A 15605-nucleotide genomic window follows, 5' to 3' on the forward strand; every position below is an offset into this window, starting at 1 on the left:
TGCAGGAGGAGGCCATTCGGCCCTTCGTGCCAGCACCGCCATTCATTGTGATCATGGCTGATCGCGCCCAATCAATAACCCGTCCCTGCCTCCTCCCCATATCCCTCGACTCCACTAGCCCCTAGAGCTCAATCTTACTCTTAAGTCAAGTTGTATTTGTCACAATACATACGAGATGTGCGGTCTCATGAAAGCCCTGGCACAATAGGAACAAAGAAACAACTTCTCCAGTTAATAGCGCTCTGGTGAGAACACACCATAGTATTGTGTATAAGTTTTGGTCAAAAAATTTGAGGAAGGACATCCTTGTGATTGAGGCTTTACAGTCTCAATCACAAGGATGAAACTCCTCAAAATACCTGACCGTTGTACACTGCATACTCCAGATGAGGTTCGTTTGCCTGACCCTGGGATGGCTGGGACAGTCCGGGCAGTGTAGGCCAAGTCACTGGACGGATTTAAGAGAGTTAGATAGAGCTCTAGAGGTTAGTGGAGTCAAGGGATATGGGGAGAGGGCAAGCACGGGTTATTGATAGGTGACGATCAGCCATGATCACAACGAATGGCTCGAAGGGCCAAATGGCTTCACTCCTGTACCTGTCTTCTCTCCATACCCCCTGGTCCCTTTAGCCACAAGGGCTGCATCTAAAGCCCTGGAGGAAATATAGCCAATGAACTGGCCTCAATTGCCTTCTGTGGGCAGAGAATTCCACAGACTCACCACTGCTCTGTGTGAAAACCATGTTTTCCTCATCTCAGTCATAAAAGATATTTACCCCTTATCCTTAAACACAGGATCCCTTGTTTGGACTTCCCCAATGGGGGAACAATCTTCCTGCATGTAGCCTGTCAAACCATGAAGAAGTGACATTTCGTTTTTTGAGACCCTTCTTCAGACTGAGATTCCTCTCATGATTTTATACACCCCTATAAGAGCAATACACCTAGATAAGATCAAGCATCATGTATCCATACACTGTGAATGGCTCGATTGTATAAGAGCAGGGAGGTTCTACATGGATAAATGTGACGTTATCCATTTTGGTGGCAAAAACAGGAAACAATACTATTATAAAGAGGGTTCTCCGTTAGGATAGTGCTCTGGTGATGCAGCACACCTGGGTGTCATGGTACAGTTTTTGGTCATTAAAAGTAGGAATGCATCCTTGTGATTGCAGTGCAGAAAGCGAATCACAAGGTTGTCCTTCATAGCAAAAGGATAGGAGTACCAAAGCAGGGACACAATACTGCAGTTGTACAGGGTCGAGGTTGACCCCTGGGATTGCGGGACAGAGGGCAGTCTAGGCCAAATCTGACTGGACGGATTTAAGAGAGTTAGATAGAGCTCTAGTAGGTTAGAGAAGATTCACCATTAGATTGAGAGGGGAAGCACGGGTTAGAAAGGTGACGATCAAAATTCTTAAGGGGTTGGACAGGCTAGATGCAGGAAGATTGTTCCCGATGTTCTCTCCATAAGTCCCCTGGGAAGTACAGCTTAAGGGTCACATCTAACTCCCTCTTAAATATAGCCAATGAACTGGCCTCAACTACCTTCTGTGGCAGAGATTTCCACAGATTCACCACTCTCTGTGTGAAAAATGTTTTTCTCATCTCAGTCATAAAAGATTTACCCCTTATCCTTAAACTGTGATCCCTCGTTCTGGACTTCCCCAACATCGGGAACAATCTTCCTGCATCTAGCCTGTCAAACCCCTTAAGAAGTGACATTTCGGGTCGAGACCCTTCTTCAGACTGAGATTCCTCTCATGATTTTATACACCCCTATAAGAGCAATACACCTAGATAAGATCAAGCATCATGTATCCATACACTGTGAAAGGCTCGCTATATTTAAGAGGTGGATAAATGTGAGGATGTCCATTTTGTGGTGGCAAAAAAAAAGGGAAAGCAGGGTAGGATCTAAAGGCAGCCGATTAGGATACTGGGTTGGATGCAGCGAGACCCATGATCATGGTACTCCAGGCAATGCAGGCTCGCAGGGCCGCAGCCTACTCCTGAACTTGAACTGTTAGAGAGATGGTATGTTAGCCTTCATAGCAAAAGGACAAAAGTTTATCAGCTGGACCAGCCACTGCATCTAACACAATAATGGTGAGACCACACCTGGATCTAATGCGTACAAGTTTGATTTTTTATACTGAACGTAATTTAAAACAAATGGATAGCATGTATTTTTTGGTTTTTTCTTAATGCCAACCAGCCACATCTTAACACAACATTTACAAGAGAAAGGTGTAACCTCAAGTTGTACAGTTGATTTGGTGAGACCAGACGTAGTTTGCGTAAAATTTTGATTCTCCTAATTTGAGGAAAATTATTCTTAATGGTAAGAGGATTTCTGTATAGGATTTAGGGAGGGTAGAACTCAAGTTGTACAGGGTCTTGGTGAGACCACACCTGGAGTATTGCGTACAGTTTTGGTCTCCAAATCTGAGGAAGGACATTATTGCCATAGAGGGAGTACAGAGAAGATTCACCAGACTGATTCCTGGGTTGTCAGGACTGTCTTATGAAGAAAGACTGGATAGACTTGGTTTATACTCTCTAGAATTAGGAGATTGAGAGGCGATCTTATAGAAACGTACAAAATTCTTAAGGGGTTGGACAGGCTAGATGCAGGAAGATTGTTCCCGATGTTGGGGAAGTCCAGGACAAGGGGTCACAGCTTAAGGATAAGGGGAAAATCCTTTAAAACCGAGATGAGAACAACTTTTTTCACACAGAGAGTGGTGAATCTCTGGAACTCTCTGCCAATACAATACAATTTTATTTGTCATTTGAACCTCAATGAGACCACACCTGGAATGTTGTTTCTGGAGTCATACACACAAGAAAAACACCCAAGACACAACACAATTTACACAGACATCCATCACAGCGCATCTCCTCCTCGCTATGATGGAAGGCAAAAACTTATCCACAGAAGGTGGTTGAGGCCACAGTTCATTGGCTACATTTAAGAGGGAGTTAGATGTGGCCCTTGTGGCTAAAGGGATCAGGGGGAATGGAGAGAAGGCAGGGATGGGATACCGAGTTGGATGATCAGCCATGATCATATTGAATGGCGAATGGTGCAGGCTGGAAGGCCTACTCCTGCACCTATTATCTATGTTTCTATGTTTGCACATGACTGGATAGACTTGGTTTATACTCTCTAGAGTTTAAGCAGGAACTGCAATTGCTGGAAAATCGAAGGTGGACAAAAATGCTGGAGAAACTCAGCGGGTGCAGCAGCAGCATCTATGCAGCGAGGGGAACACAATAAGGTGTAGTGAAGGGAGAAGCAACTTACCAGCAGGGCCCTGGTGACCAGAGGAACGACCCTGAGCTGCAGCCTCCACCCACCCGCCAGCGCCAGCGCCGCCATCTTGTCCAATGGTCACCCTCCCGCCCAACAAAACTAAATCATCTTAAAAACAACAAAAACACCCCCAGAAAAAGCACATCTTCCCCCTCTCCTTCCCCCACACACACTCCCAACGGTCCCACCCGCCCCTGCATTTGATTAACGCCGTCGACATGTTTCGACCAAAATGTTTGTTTTTCAAAAAAAACTAAAAATGTCCATAACTCTGCGGGAAACGGTCAATAACGACTTTTAACGTCGAGACGGACAGAATCTGCGGTTTCAAATGGTGTAAATGAGGTGTTTTCTTTACATTTTGTCGCCGACTATAACGGTCACGTGACGGACTGGGCTGTTTCACTCAAGGGAGGGTTTTTTCCACACACATTTTTAATTGATTTTTAAGAGATATTTTCAACACCATCACCATGAATAAAACAAAGTAACAAAAACTGCAATCAAAATAAAAATATAAGTAGATCGAGGGGAAAAAAAAGAAGTAAATAAAAAAAAAAATTGGAATAATAATAATAATAATACATTTTATTTATGGGCGCCTTTCAAGAGTCTCAAGGACACCTTACAAAAATTTAGCAAGTAGAGGAAAAAACATGTAAGGGGAATGAAATAAATAGTAGAGACATGACTAGTACACAAAGTAAAGACAGAATTCAATACAAAACGCAATATGAGGCAATTCAAGCACAGATGGAAAGGGAGGGGGACGTGGGGCTAAGGATAGGCAGAGGTGAAGAGATGGGTCTTGAGGCGGGACTGGAAGATGGTGAGGGACACAGAATTGCGGATCAGTTGGGGGAGGGAGTTCCAGAGCCTGGGAGCTGCCCTGGAGAAGGCTCTATCCCCAAAACTGCGGAGGTTGGACTTGTGGATGGAGAGGAGACCGGCTGATGTGGATCTGAGGGACCGTGAGGGTTGGTAGGGGGAGAGGAGGTCAGTGAGATATGGGGGGGGCAGATGGTGGAGGGCTTTGTAGGTGAGGACCAGGATTTTGTAGGTGATCCGGTGGGAGATGGGAAGCCAGTGAAGTTGTTTGAGGACTGGAGGGATGTGATGCCAGGATTTGGTGTGGGTGATTAGTCGGGCGGCTGCGTTCTGGACCAGTTGGAGTCGGTTGATGTAGGTGGAGCTGATGCCAAGGAGAAGTGAGTTGCAATAGTCCAGTCGGGAGGAGATGAAGGCATGGATGAGTCTTTCAGCAGCGGGAGGTGTGAGAGAGGGTCTGAGTTTGGCGATGTTGCAGAGATGAAAGAAGGAGGTTTTAATGGCATGGCGGATGTGAGGCTCAAGGGAGAGGGTGGAATCAAAGATCACACCAAGGTTGCGGGCCTGGGGAGATGGGGAGACAGTGGTGCCATCGATGGTGAGAGTGGGGTTATTGATTTTGCTGAGTGTGGCTTTGGAGCCTATGAGACCGTGTGGTTCACTTACGAAATTAAAAAAAGAAAAAACATTACATTGATTAGTTATCTGGAGATAATTCAACATTCATACAAACATACCATCTAGTTCTATATAACGCAATCTTCCCATATCTAGCTCGGCATTTATCTAATTGGTGTCATGGCTCAAATAAACAATCCATTTTTCCCAGATCTTCTCAAATGAATTCTCCTTGACTCTCAAGGAATATGTCAATTTCTCCATATTAAAGATGTCTCGCACAATTTCTAACCACTGTTCCTGTTTTGGACTTTTTGCATTAAGCCACTGCCTGGTAATGGCCTTCTTACTTGCTGCAAGCAAAACTTTAATCAAATATGTATCTTCTATTTTTACACTATCTTTAATATGCCCACGATACATCACAGGGCAGGTATTTGGGATTTTATAACCCAAGATATTATTTACAGCTGCATTAACATTTTCCCAGTATGGCCTTATCTTTACACAGTTCCAGAAAATATGCGAGTGGTCTGCCTCCGTACTCCCACACAGCCTCCAACAGTGTTGTTGGACAGCAAGTTGTCTGGGAGGTTTTTTTTAGTTGTTAACATCAGCATGAATTATTTTATTAAACAGCTTTTATTTTGGAAAATCACTCATGATAAATATCAGAACATGGGCTAGGGAGAATTCCAGTTGTATCTATCCGGTGAAACGTCAAGAACCAGCCACATCTATACACAATAATAACAAGAGAAAGGTGTAATCTAATATTACAAGATGATTTTTTTATACTAAATGTAGATTTAAAACAAATGGTGGTTGTATCTTTTGGCAAATTATACTTAATGGTAACCAATGCTCTGTACAACATTTACTGTCAGGTAGAACCTCAAGTTGTACAGGGTCTTGATGAGACCACACCTGGAGTATTGCGTACAGTTTTGGTCTCCTAATCTGAGGAAAGACATTCTTGCCATAGAGGATTTGAGTATAGGAGCAGGGAGGTTCTACTGCAGTTGTACAGGGTCTTGGTGAGACCACACCTGGAGTATTGCGTACAGTTTTGGTCTCCCAATCTGAAGAAAGACATTCTTGCCATAGAGGATTTGAGTATAGGAGCAGGGAGATTCTACTGCAGTTGTACAGGGTCTTGGTGAGACCACACCTGGAGTATTGCATACAGGTTTGGTCTCCTAATCTGAGGAAAGACATTCTTGCCATAGAGGGAGTACAGAGAAGGTTCACCAGACTGATTCCTGGGATGGCAGGACTTTCATATGAAGAAAGACTGGATAGACTCGGCTTGTACTTGCTAGAATTTAGAAGATTGACGGGGGATCTTACATAGAAAATTACAAAATTCTTAAGGGGTTGGACAGGCTAGATGTAGGAAGATTGTTCCCGATGTTGGGGAAGTCCAGAACAAGGGGTCACAGTTTAAGGATAAGGGGGAAATCTTTTAGGACTGAGATGAGGAAAACATTTTTCACACAGAGAGTGGTTAATCTGTGGATTTCTCTGCCACAGAAGGTAGTTGAGGCCACAGTTCATTGGCTATATTTAAGAGGGAGTTAGACGTGGCTCTTGTGGCTAAAGGGATCAGGAAGTATGGAGAGAAGGCAGGGATGGGATACTGAGTTGGATGATCAGCCATGATCATATTGAATGGCGGTGCAGGCTCGAAGGGCCGAATGGCCTCTACTCCTGCATCTGTTTTCTATGTATCTATGTTTCTAAACAAGTGTTTTTGTACATCTTTTTAAACTGAATTATGCTTGTGCTAAGTTTTATCTCCTGTTCCAGACCATTCCACAAACAGATTGCTATGCACATACTTTTAGGAGTCATTTAAAATAATTTAAAAATTATTTCTCGTTTCTCCTCGATGATTACGAGGTAAAACGGCGCGTAATTTATTCAGGGGCGTTAAAGACCGTGAGGGGGTTCTGTGCTAAGGTGTTAATTTAATGCCTATCCTTAGCCCCACGTCCCCCTCCCTTTTTATCTGTGCATTAATTGCCTCATATTGTGTTTTGAATTGAATTCTGTCTTTACTTTGTGTACTAGTCATGTCTCTACTATTTATTTCATTCCCCTTACATGTTTTGCCTCTACCTGCTACATATTTGGAAGGTTTCCTTGAGACTCTTGAAAGGCGCCCATAAATAAAATGTATTATTATTATTATGATTATTATTAATGTTTTTAATGTTTTATTTGTGTGTGTGTGTGTGTGTGTGTGTGTGTGCGTGTGGGGGGATGGGGAGGGGGAGGGGGGTTTGCGCACCGCCTCCACTGCGCGTGCGCCAACTGCCAGATATCCGCGACTCATTCTGACGTCACCCATCCCGCCCTGAACACGGAGAAACAAACCAAACGCACTTTAATAAAAACACATTTAAACTCTCCCTGGTGTGTCCGTGTGGGGACGGCCGGGTTAAAGTCGAAGATTGGAGGAGGCGGGGTGTAAAAATAAAAAGGGGAAGGGGGCCAAGATACTGGCCCCCTTCGCTCCCCTCTGCACGTGACCCGCCGGCCGTCTGTGACGTCCGCGCTGTGGGTATAAAAGGTGAGAGTCATGCGGCAGCGCCATTCCAGCCTGGGGTTTGAGGTATGTGAGGAGGGGAGGGCGTTGCTCCCACTTTTTTTTAATCTCTCCCCCCCAAAAAAAACACAATAAGCGGTTTGATTTAATTTTATGACTTTTTATTATCAGACTTTAATATTATTTCGAATGTAAGTCGATTTAAAACATTTTTTTTTGAAGTATTTGCTTACTTTGCTAATCTTGTTTCTCTTGTTCTTTCTCCCCAGGTTTTTTTTTCCTCTTCTTTTGGGCGAAGACGACCGGGGAAAGAAGTCTCCCTCTCTCTCTCTCTACCTTGTCTTGGGGGTGTGTGTGTGTGTGTTTGTGTTTGTGAGGACAACAAAAGCAAAACAGCCGCCACCTCACCAAAAACAAAAATCCTTTTCATGATTTTTCTTGTTTGAGGAACTCTCGGGACACTTTTTTTCTTCTACCCCCTTCCAAAAAAAACCCAGCCAAAATTTGCTATTGTTCCGAAAAAGGAGAGAGAAAAAATATCAAGCAAAAAAAAACCGACCTCTACTTTACCCATAAGCTCATTTTGAAACAAAATATGCTGATTTCTTTGCAAAAGTAGCCATGAAGGTCTCTTTAACAAAAAAATTGTGTTGTGTTTGCACATAAAAAAAAAAGCTCGAGGCGCTGAAGGAGAGTTTGATAGTAAGTTTCGCTTTTTGGCAAAAAAAAAGAAAAGGAAAATTACTTTGGGGTGGGGAGGAGTGGGCAATGAAATCGATTCTTTTTTTTGTATCTATATATGAAAAGATGTGCCTATCTATTAACTAAAGGGACGTACGAGTCGGGAGGGGGAAAAGCTTTTTAAGGCAAGGGGGGGAAATGGGTAGGGTTCGCAAAACAATGAGCTCACACACACTTTAAAGTGGTAATAAAAGCGTAATTTTTTGTGCTTTGTCTGTATTTGTGTGTGTGTGTGAGACTAGGGCAAAGGATCGTTTTAAAATTTAAAAAAAAATCAGGAAGGTCGTGCAATCTGTAAATAAAGATTGCTGCAAGTAATTCTCCCAGGGAAGGAGAAATAGTTTTTGTTTTGGTTAAATGAGGAAGGGGAGGTGGAAAAGTACAGCAGGATTTTTTTGGGGAGAGTTTGATGCTTTTTGAATGTATTTTGTGCCGTGGCTGCTCGTTAAGATGGCCGTCTTGTCCTAAGATGGCGGCGGGTGGCTCTGCCTTGCTGCCTTGTTAAAAAACCTGTTTTCCTTCCTCCACCCTCCCGAAACGCCACAAAGGAACCGAGCCACACAGAGGCCGGATGACATAATCGCTGACTCAAACCGAGGTGATATAATCTTCAGCCACCCCCACCTCTCCTCCTCTTCCCCCTCCCCTCCTCCAAACCCAAAGAGCTCCCTCCACTTCTCTCTCTCTGAGCCAATGGACTCTTTCAACCAGGAGAGACATTTACATGGACTGCCTCGGAAAATCAGCCCCCATATCCCATCTCTGCCCACTTAATGTGGATAGATCGATCACATTCCCAGCCGCCTTTTCCACATTCCCAGCACTTTTTGTGTCCTTTTTCCAACCCCCCGCCCCTCGAGTCGCTTCAGTGAGAAATGATTGTTTTCAAATGGCAAGTTCAACCCCCCCTCCCCTCCCTGTCCCGCTCCTCTCCCCTCGAGGAATAACTGGAAACTGCTTGTCTTAGGTGGCGAACAGATGCCGTTGGCCGTGTGATAAGAAATAATTCTTTTCTTCCCGCATCAAGGAACCGTGGATCCATTTTGCAATGTCATTTGATTGTGTTTTTTTAAAGGGCTTGATTGGTACTACATTGTTTTTCGGGGGGTTTGCGACATCTTTAACTGTAAAGATTACTGTAATGTGATTAACGTTTCACGGTATCAATCAACCTCTTTTGATTCCATCGATTGAATGTCATGAAAAACCAGTACCTGTGTGACCAAGTTACCACTGGGCCGTAGGTACACGACTTGCAGGCCATAACCTAATCTGTCTTCTGTATAGGTGCATAATTTGCAGACAGCAACTTCATATGGAAAGCGATTTCACTTTTCATAGTGGAGCTAAAGTGCCAAGCTTGCACGGTTTTGTACTTGTTTAGGTCTCAGCACAATAGGGCTGATGAATAGGGGGAGGTGAAGCTAAAACATCCTGCACTTTAAAACATCAGTGACAGCCACATGCAAACTGGTAAGCAAACCTTTCTGAACGTTAATTGCATTTCACGACTTCATTGCTGTCTTGAGCGAGTGTGATGTTTGCCATTCTAACAGATCCATAGCAAAATATTCGAGACCTGCATGCAACAAATCTTGTCGGCATTGTTCCAGAGCTTGCTTCACGGTCAAATTAATTTCGAAATCACCCGTCATTTTCGACATTCACCTTTGCTCGTACAATGTGTGAATCGCACAAGTGCGATTACAAAATGCGTGTATGTCTGAATCTTGTTTTAGATATTTCCACGTTGCGAAATAACCTTATATGTAGCACAGAGAGAGGTGGGGGGGGGGGGAGGGATAATGGTAAACGGAAATGCGTTAACCTCCAGCATGCGGTGCAGCATCAGTTGTTTAAAACCCCGAAATAGTTAATTAGCATTCAGTTCGTTTATTTCGCACTTTTTATTTCTTTAACCCGACCACTCCTGCGTGTTTAAAGAAACGAGAGGGCACAGTCGCTTCGCCGCGGGGCGAATACCCCGCCCCTGCTCTTTCATTGTATGAGAGGCCAAAAATAATGAAAGCCGACGCCACTCGTGATTTCTAATGCGTGAATGGTTTGGGGTAATCACTGCTTATGTGCAGACTAGCAATGGAGTCGTGTTAGCGTTCTCTAATATATAGGGATTTAGGCCAGAGGTCAAACTACCTTTGAGGTAAGGAATTAAACGCAGGAAAGATAACCAGTCTTGCATCTTGCTGACATAATGCCCCACATATAAGCCATTTGGTTAAATACATTATTGTCGCTCTTATTTGGTCCAGTGGTAACCTTCACTGAAATGATGTGGGTTAATTTGTTAAGTCAGCCCTTTGTATCACTTCACTGATGTACAATGGATTGTTCTGAGTTGGATAAGAATATAATATAAGCTACTCTCATGCATCACTGGTTACATATGCAAATAGAAAGCAAGAACCATTTAAAGTCTTTCTCACTGGCGGCTATATATACTGTATGTTGTTGGCAAACAACTGATTTATCTTCAAGTGCTGCAAAATTTATCCGTGAATGATGTTTTGGGTTGTGTTCATTTGGAGTGAATTGGTGATCTTTATTTCTGCTCCAGGAGATGAATTAAGCACTCCTAGGGAAATTATAATCCTAATTTAAGCACTAAAGCACATCCTATATAAAATAAGCTGTATGTCAACTATGTAGTTCAAGTACAGCATTTCTCTGAACAACCTAAATGAATCTGCAGTTAGCCACTCTGGCTGTAAAATTCAATTTCTTACGGCCAGGCTCAAAATTGTAAATGAGTTGTATGTAGCTGACTGTCTTCAGCTTTGCTCGGAGTGCATTCTATTCAACTATAATATACATGAAAGAATTCAAGCTGTGCTGCCAGTATTCCCTGTGGGAATATTGGTCAATCAGTTATTCAGTGACACAAGTATTTTTATTTGGGTGCTTGGCTGAATACAAGGCTGTATTGGTGAATAAAATAGTTTTTTCCTCTGGGGTTCTCTCACCAGCCTGACTTCAATTTGATTTGTAAAGCCCATCAACAGTTAAGGGATCATTTGGCTTTCTAAGGGAAACCTGTTTTGATACCCAACCTGCTTCATTAAAAGATTTGGGAATTAACATTTTTACCTAGCAGTTAGAATGATTGGGGTGATGGGTGGAAGGAATGGGCTTATATATGTAGGGTTGTAATATTAGCAAATCACAATTTCCATGCATTATTGAACAGATGTTTAATTATTGAATTTTTTAATGGGATAATTAACCTCTTCTGTATTTAGCTCTGATGGGCTGCTTTAAAAAACCCAACCATGGCAGTTCACCTTTCACTCGCTTCAATTTCTTTCCATAACTATGCAGTTCTGTTCAATTAAGTGAGACCATCGGAACTGCAGATGAACTTTCAGTCATGAGGTAGCTTGAGAAGGGCTTCGGTTTCAGTTCCCCTTGAAACCGGACCCTTTGGTGATTAATGCGACTTGTACGGACTAATTCAGCAAATAATTAATGGGATCTCTTAAATCTGGGCAGTGTCATTCAAAGTGGATGTTTCCGATCAACCCAGGTTGGGTAATTTCCACTTTATGGATAAGGTTCTGCTGTCGGGTGAGGCAATGCTCATTAAACCTATTCTCAATGAACAAGCTATTAGTAACATTGATATTTTCTACCTGCATGTTTTTGTATATCGGAGGCCTGTAAAACCCAGAGCTTTTAGAGAGACACAACTTTTTCCAATCTGGTTGCAGTTTGGTAGAATTTCTGCCAGTCGCTTGATGCAGTATGTAGGCAACCAACATTGATCCAGACAGATCTGCATATTTGTGGAAGTTTTCACTTATGCAGGCAAATAAACGAGCTTGGTATAAAACTCGCCATTCTGACAGCGTTCATAGAATTCATTGCTGTAGGTGGAGCAATATTCCGTCAAGCTGCAGTGAAGACCGCTTGTCAGGTGGGTGTCTCCAGTGTTCAGTGCAATGAGATGTGGAGTCATCCATTTTAATGTCGGCCTCACACACTTTAAGCAGACTTTTGGCTCTGTTGCCATTTTAAAACAAACAGGCACAGATAGTGAAGCAGCTACAGCGATAAAATGCAGTGGCCAATATTTTCCACCATCTAGATGTAGGAAAGCACTTTTATGTATGTAGCAGTGATTTATTAGAACAAGTACTGTGCAACAAGCACCGGAAAAAAAAATCCACACCAAAAAAAGCCAACTTTGTGGAAGTTATGCGGTGCAGAAAGCAAAAAGAAATCCTGCAAGTACAAAGGTGAAGCTAAAGATTGTTTTTGACCTCTGCCCTGCTTACAAGGGCACAATCCCTGAAATATTTTGTCTTGTCAGTGTGACTGGCTTGGTCTCAACTCTGAGGCCACTGCTTGTTCTTCCTTGCCTCGGTGAAGGGTTCTCAATTTTGGGTGGATTTAAAAAAAAAAAAAACAATACAATATTGGCTATATTCAATCCCGAGCTGGCAGCAAATTTTGACATTGGAATCTGTATTAAGGGGACTGATATGGTTGGACTAAACTACTTGGCAGGTGATTCTTCAGCAGCAGGTATTCTGGTTTCTGAGGGTGGGTTAGTTTGTAGCTGAGGGTCCTGTCCATGCAAACACTCAACACTAGTGCCAAACCATTTAGTATATTTTGCATTAGATGATCAGCTACCCCATGAATGGTTTTGAACATAAACATGAGCAGGTTTCTTTATCTGCAGTATAGAGCAATTCAATTCAAAATTGCATTTAGAAATTTTGCAGAGACCCTCACTGAAGCAGGAGTTTTTCAAAACTATTAATATTATCCTCTTCTCCCCTCCTTGTAGTCTCCCAGACCATGGACCTCTGGTGAGCAAGGTGCCTGGAGATCTCGCAGACCTGATTCCTGTACTCAGCTGCTAGTGGATCATGCTGAACTGTGGATCATCACTGCTTTGTCTATTCCTTTGCTCTTTTTTTTCTCCCCATTTCTCTTGCACATGACCTGTGCAGGGACGACAACTCCACGGTCTGCAGGGAGCCACTGCAGCTGAGCCTGAAGCCAGACCTCTGGTTGCAGCACAGCTTAGCCACCGGCCGCACCGTCCTGCTCTTGTTCCCATCTCTGGCTGGGAATATGATTATACTTCCATTCAATCACTTGATGTTAGCTCCACCAAGCAACTGCACAACATCAATAACAAGCACACCCAAGTTGACGATTTGAGATCCAAATATGTATAAACTTTAAGCCCACAATCTTATCTAAATTTTCTCTGCCATATCAATAAGACATCAGTTTTAGTGCACTTATAATTAGACTGATTAGTGTAGGCTGGACAGCCCTTGAAGCAGTAATTGCCATTTGTTGCAGTAGTCAACAAAGAAGCTCCTGTTTGTACTCAGCCATTCTATTAGCCAAGCTTGCTCCCCTTAGCATAATTGTTAAGTATTATTCAGATTGGCATCCACAAAACTTAAATTACAGTATATACTGATCAGTGTAGGCCTACGCACAGCTGGAATTTTGTTTTGAAATCAATTCCTTGTGGGACTGATGCATCAAAGCAAAATTTCATTTCTGTGCTTAATGTATGCAGATCTGGTTTATCTAAATATGAAACTTGTGATGCACGACTAATTTGTAATTGGAAAGTGCACTAATTGCTTGAGTCATGTGGAAAATCTTGCATGGCAACATATGAGTGCCAATAATTTGGTCCTTTGCCTTTTAAACTTACCACTTCAGCATCAAAGCACCTATAATATTTTTGTAGAATTTTGACGTAGCAGTAGTATTTTGGTTTAGGTAGGCTATCTTCAGAAGCTAATACCTAGTTAAATACAGGGTACCTACAGCACCATGACGGCTGGTAGTCAAATGGAGTTGGTCTAAATGTTCAGCGTTTATTTAAAAAAATAGTTGAGATGAGAAGAGGCCGAATATGACCTCGCCCATATCCTGGAAGTTACCAGCCGTTCTTGAATGGGGTGTGTCGTGGAGGATGGCCTGGGTATTCTGGGGGTTGGGTTGGATCCTATTATGCCTCTAGTATAGCTCAAATTAGACTGCATAGACAAATGTTGACTTGTATATGCGATGTACAATCCATTGTACGTGGCAAAACGCTAGGCATAGCCCATCAGATTCAATCCAAGACTAGAAGCATTATGTTCACTTCAATCAATGCTTATTTTGTCCTTTGGTTGAAGCTGAAAGGTCCACCTCTGCCGTCCATCATAGTTTAGGCCCAGTAAGTTGATGGTGATGGTTTGGAATTTGTGCTTCAAATGGGAACAAAATTTGATATTGAACCATCCTGAACAAATGCAAGAGCATTTAAATTTACATTAGTCGTCTTAGGAGGCCTGGTGTGTTTTTACAAAAAATAATTTTATGTTTTTACTTGCTGGTACAATGAAGTTTCTCTAGAATCTTGAACAAACCTATTTATAAGCGTCTGGGTTGAGAAGTGACCCAATGATTTTGTAACAAGACGAACCTAGCAGTTTCTTGCAAAACTGGTTTTGGAGACAAGATGGGGGACAACTTGAATATTTCTCCCCATGACAAGTTCAAAAATCAGTATGCTATTGTGCATCTAATAAAATTCATGCGGTTCAATAGTCAAACTGCTCTGTTACAACATTTTTGACCAGAGGGGGAAACAGGAAAAAGACTGACCTCTATATTTTGTTTTTTTAGGGTAATTGATACAATGGGTTCGGGGCCTGTAGATCCAAAAGAGCTCCTAATAGGGTTGGACTGCCTCCTTGGTAAAGATGGGGAAATTAAAAGTGGCGATGGTGTCATTAGAATTTACAGGTAAACCTTCACTCTGTTCCATGCAATTGCACACAAGCTACATGTTTCTACCATATCCTTTTCAATTCCCTTGTTAGTAGGATCCACATGGGCCACCCCTGCAGCATATGTCTACATTGCTGATACAGAGTGTGAGGAACATGGGAGACGTTTGATGGCTTCTCATATGAGCCTAGAATAGGACAGCACAGAAACAGACCAACCATGTCTGTGGTGCCAATTTAAACTGCATACCTGCCTGCCTGCAGTTAGTCCATATTCCTCCAAGTTCTACCCGTCTATATCTGTCCAAATGCCACCTAAAACATTGCTATTGTATCTGCTTCCATAGATGATGTGTTCCTTGGGATGGTAGTCTTTGTTCCCGCTACTTTCATCCTCAGATTCTGGAGCATTTTTCAACATGACTTGGTTTGATGCTGGTGGCAAGACCCAAGATGTACACTGGCTACCATCCAATGATTTTTACCTCTAATTAAAAGTTTCTTTGTATTGGAGTACATGATTGTATATTTTTCATGTCGGCTGATACACAACACCTTCTGCCCTGGATGTCCAGGAAGTTGCATAGAAAATAGGTGCAGGAGGAGGCCATTCGGCCCTTCGAGCCAGCACCGCCATTCATTGCGATCATGGCTGATCGTCCCCAATCAATAACCTGTGCCTGCCGTCTCCCCATATCCCTTGATTCCACTAGCCCCTAGAGCTCTTTCTAACTCTCTTAAATCCATCCAGTGATTTGGCCTTCACTGCCCT

The 15605-nt window shown here is 42.7% G+C and overlaps 2 protein-coding genes across 2 annotated transcripts in view; one reads left to right on the forward strand and one right to left on the reverse strand.

Moving 5' to 3' along the window:
* The window catches only part of mrps18b (mitochondrial ribosomal protein S18B), an 18357-nt gene extending 14889 nt beyond the window's left edge, over positions 1–3468 (reverse strand). Inside the window, exon 1 of the mRNA XM_055631136.1 lies at positions 3314–3468. Coding sequence (XP_055487111.1) covers positions 3314–3388 — 75 coding nt within the window. The 5' untranslated portion in view covers positions 3389–3468. The remainder of the gene's footprint in view (positions 1–3313) is intronic.
* Positions 3469–7312: 3844 nt separating this feature from the next.
* The window catches only part of ppp1r10 (protein phosphatase 1, regulatory subunit 10), a 35747-nt gene continuing 27454 nt past the window's right edge, over positions 7313–15605 (forward strand). The window contains exons 1-3 of the mRNA XM_055631142.1: positions 7313–7385; positions 7589–8021; positions 14730–14849. Coding sequence (XP_055487117.1) covers positions 14743–14849 — 107 coding nt within the window. The 5' untranslated portion in view covers positions 7313–7385; positions 7589–8021; positions 14730–14742. The remainder of the gene's footprint in view (positions 7386–7588; positions 8022–14729; positions 14850–15605) is intronic.

This window comes from Leucoraja erinacea, unplaced genomic scaffold (assembly GCF_028641065.1).
Source record: "Leucoraja erinacea ecotype New England unplaced genomic scaffold, Leri_hhj_1 Leri_65S, whole genome shotgun sequence".
In the NCBI taxonomy this organism is placed as follows: Eukaryota; Metazoa; Chordata; class Chondrichthyes; order Rajiformes; family Rajidae; genus Leucoraja; species Leucoraja erinaceus.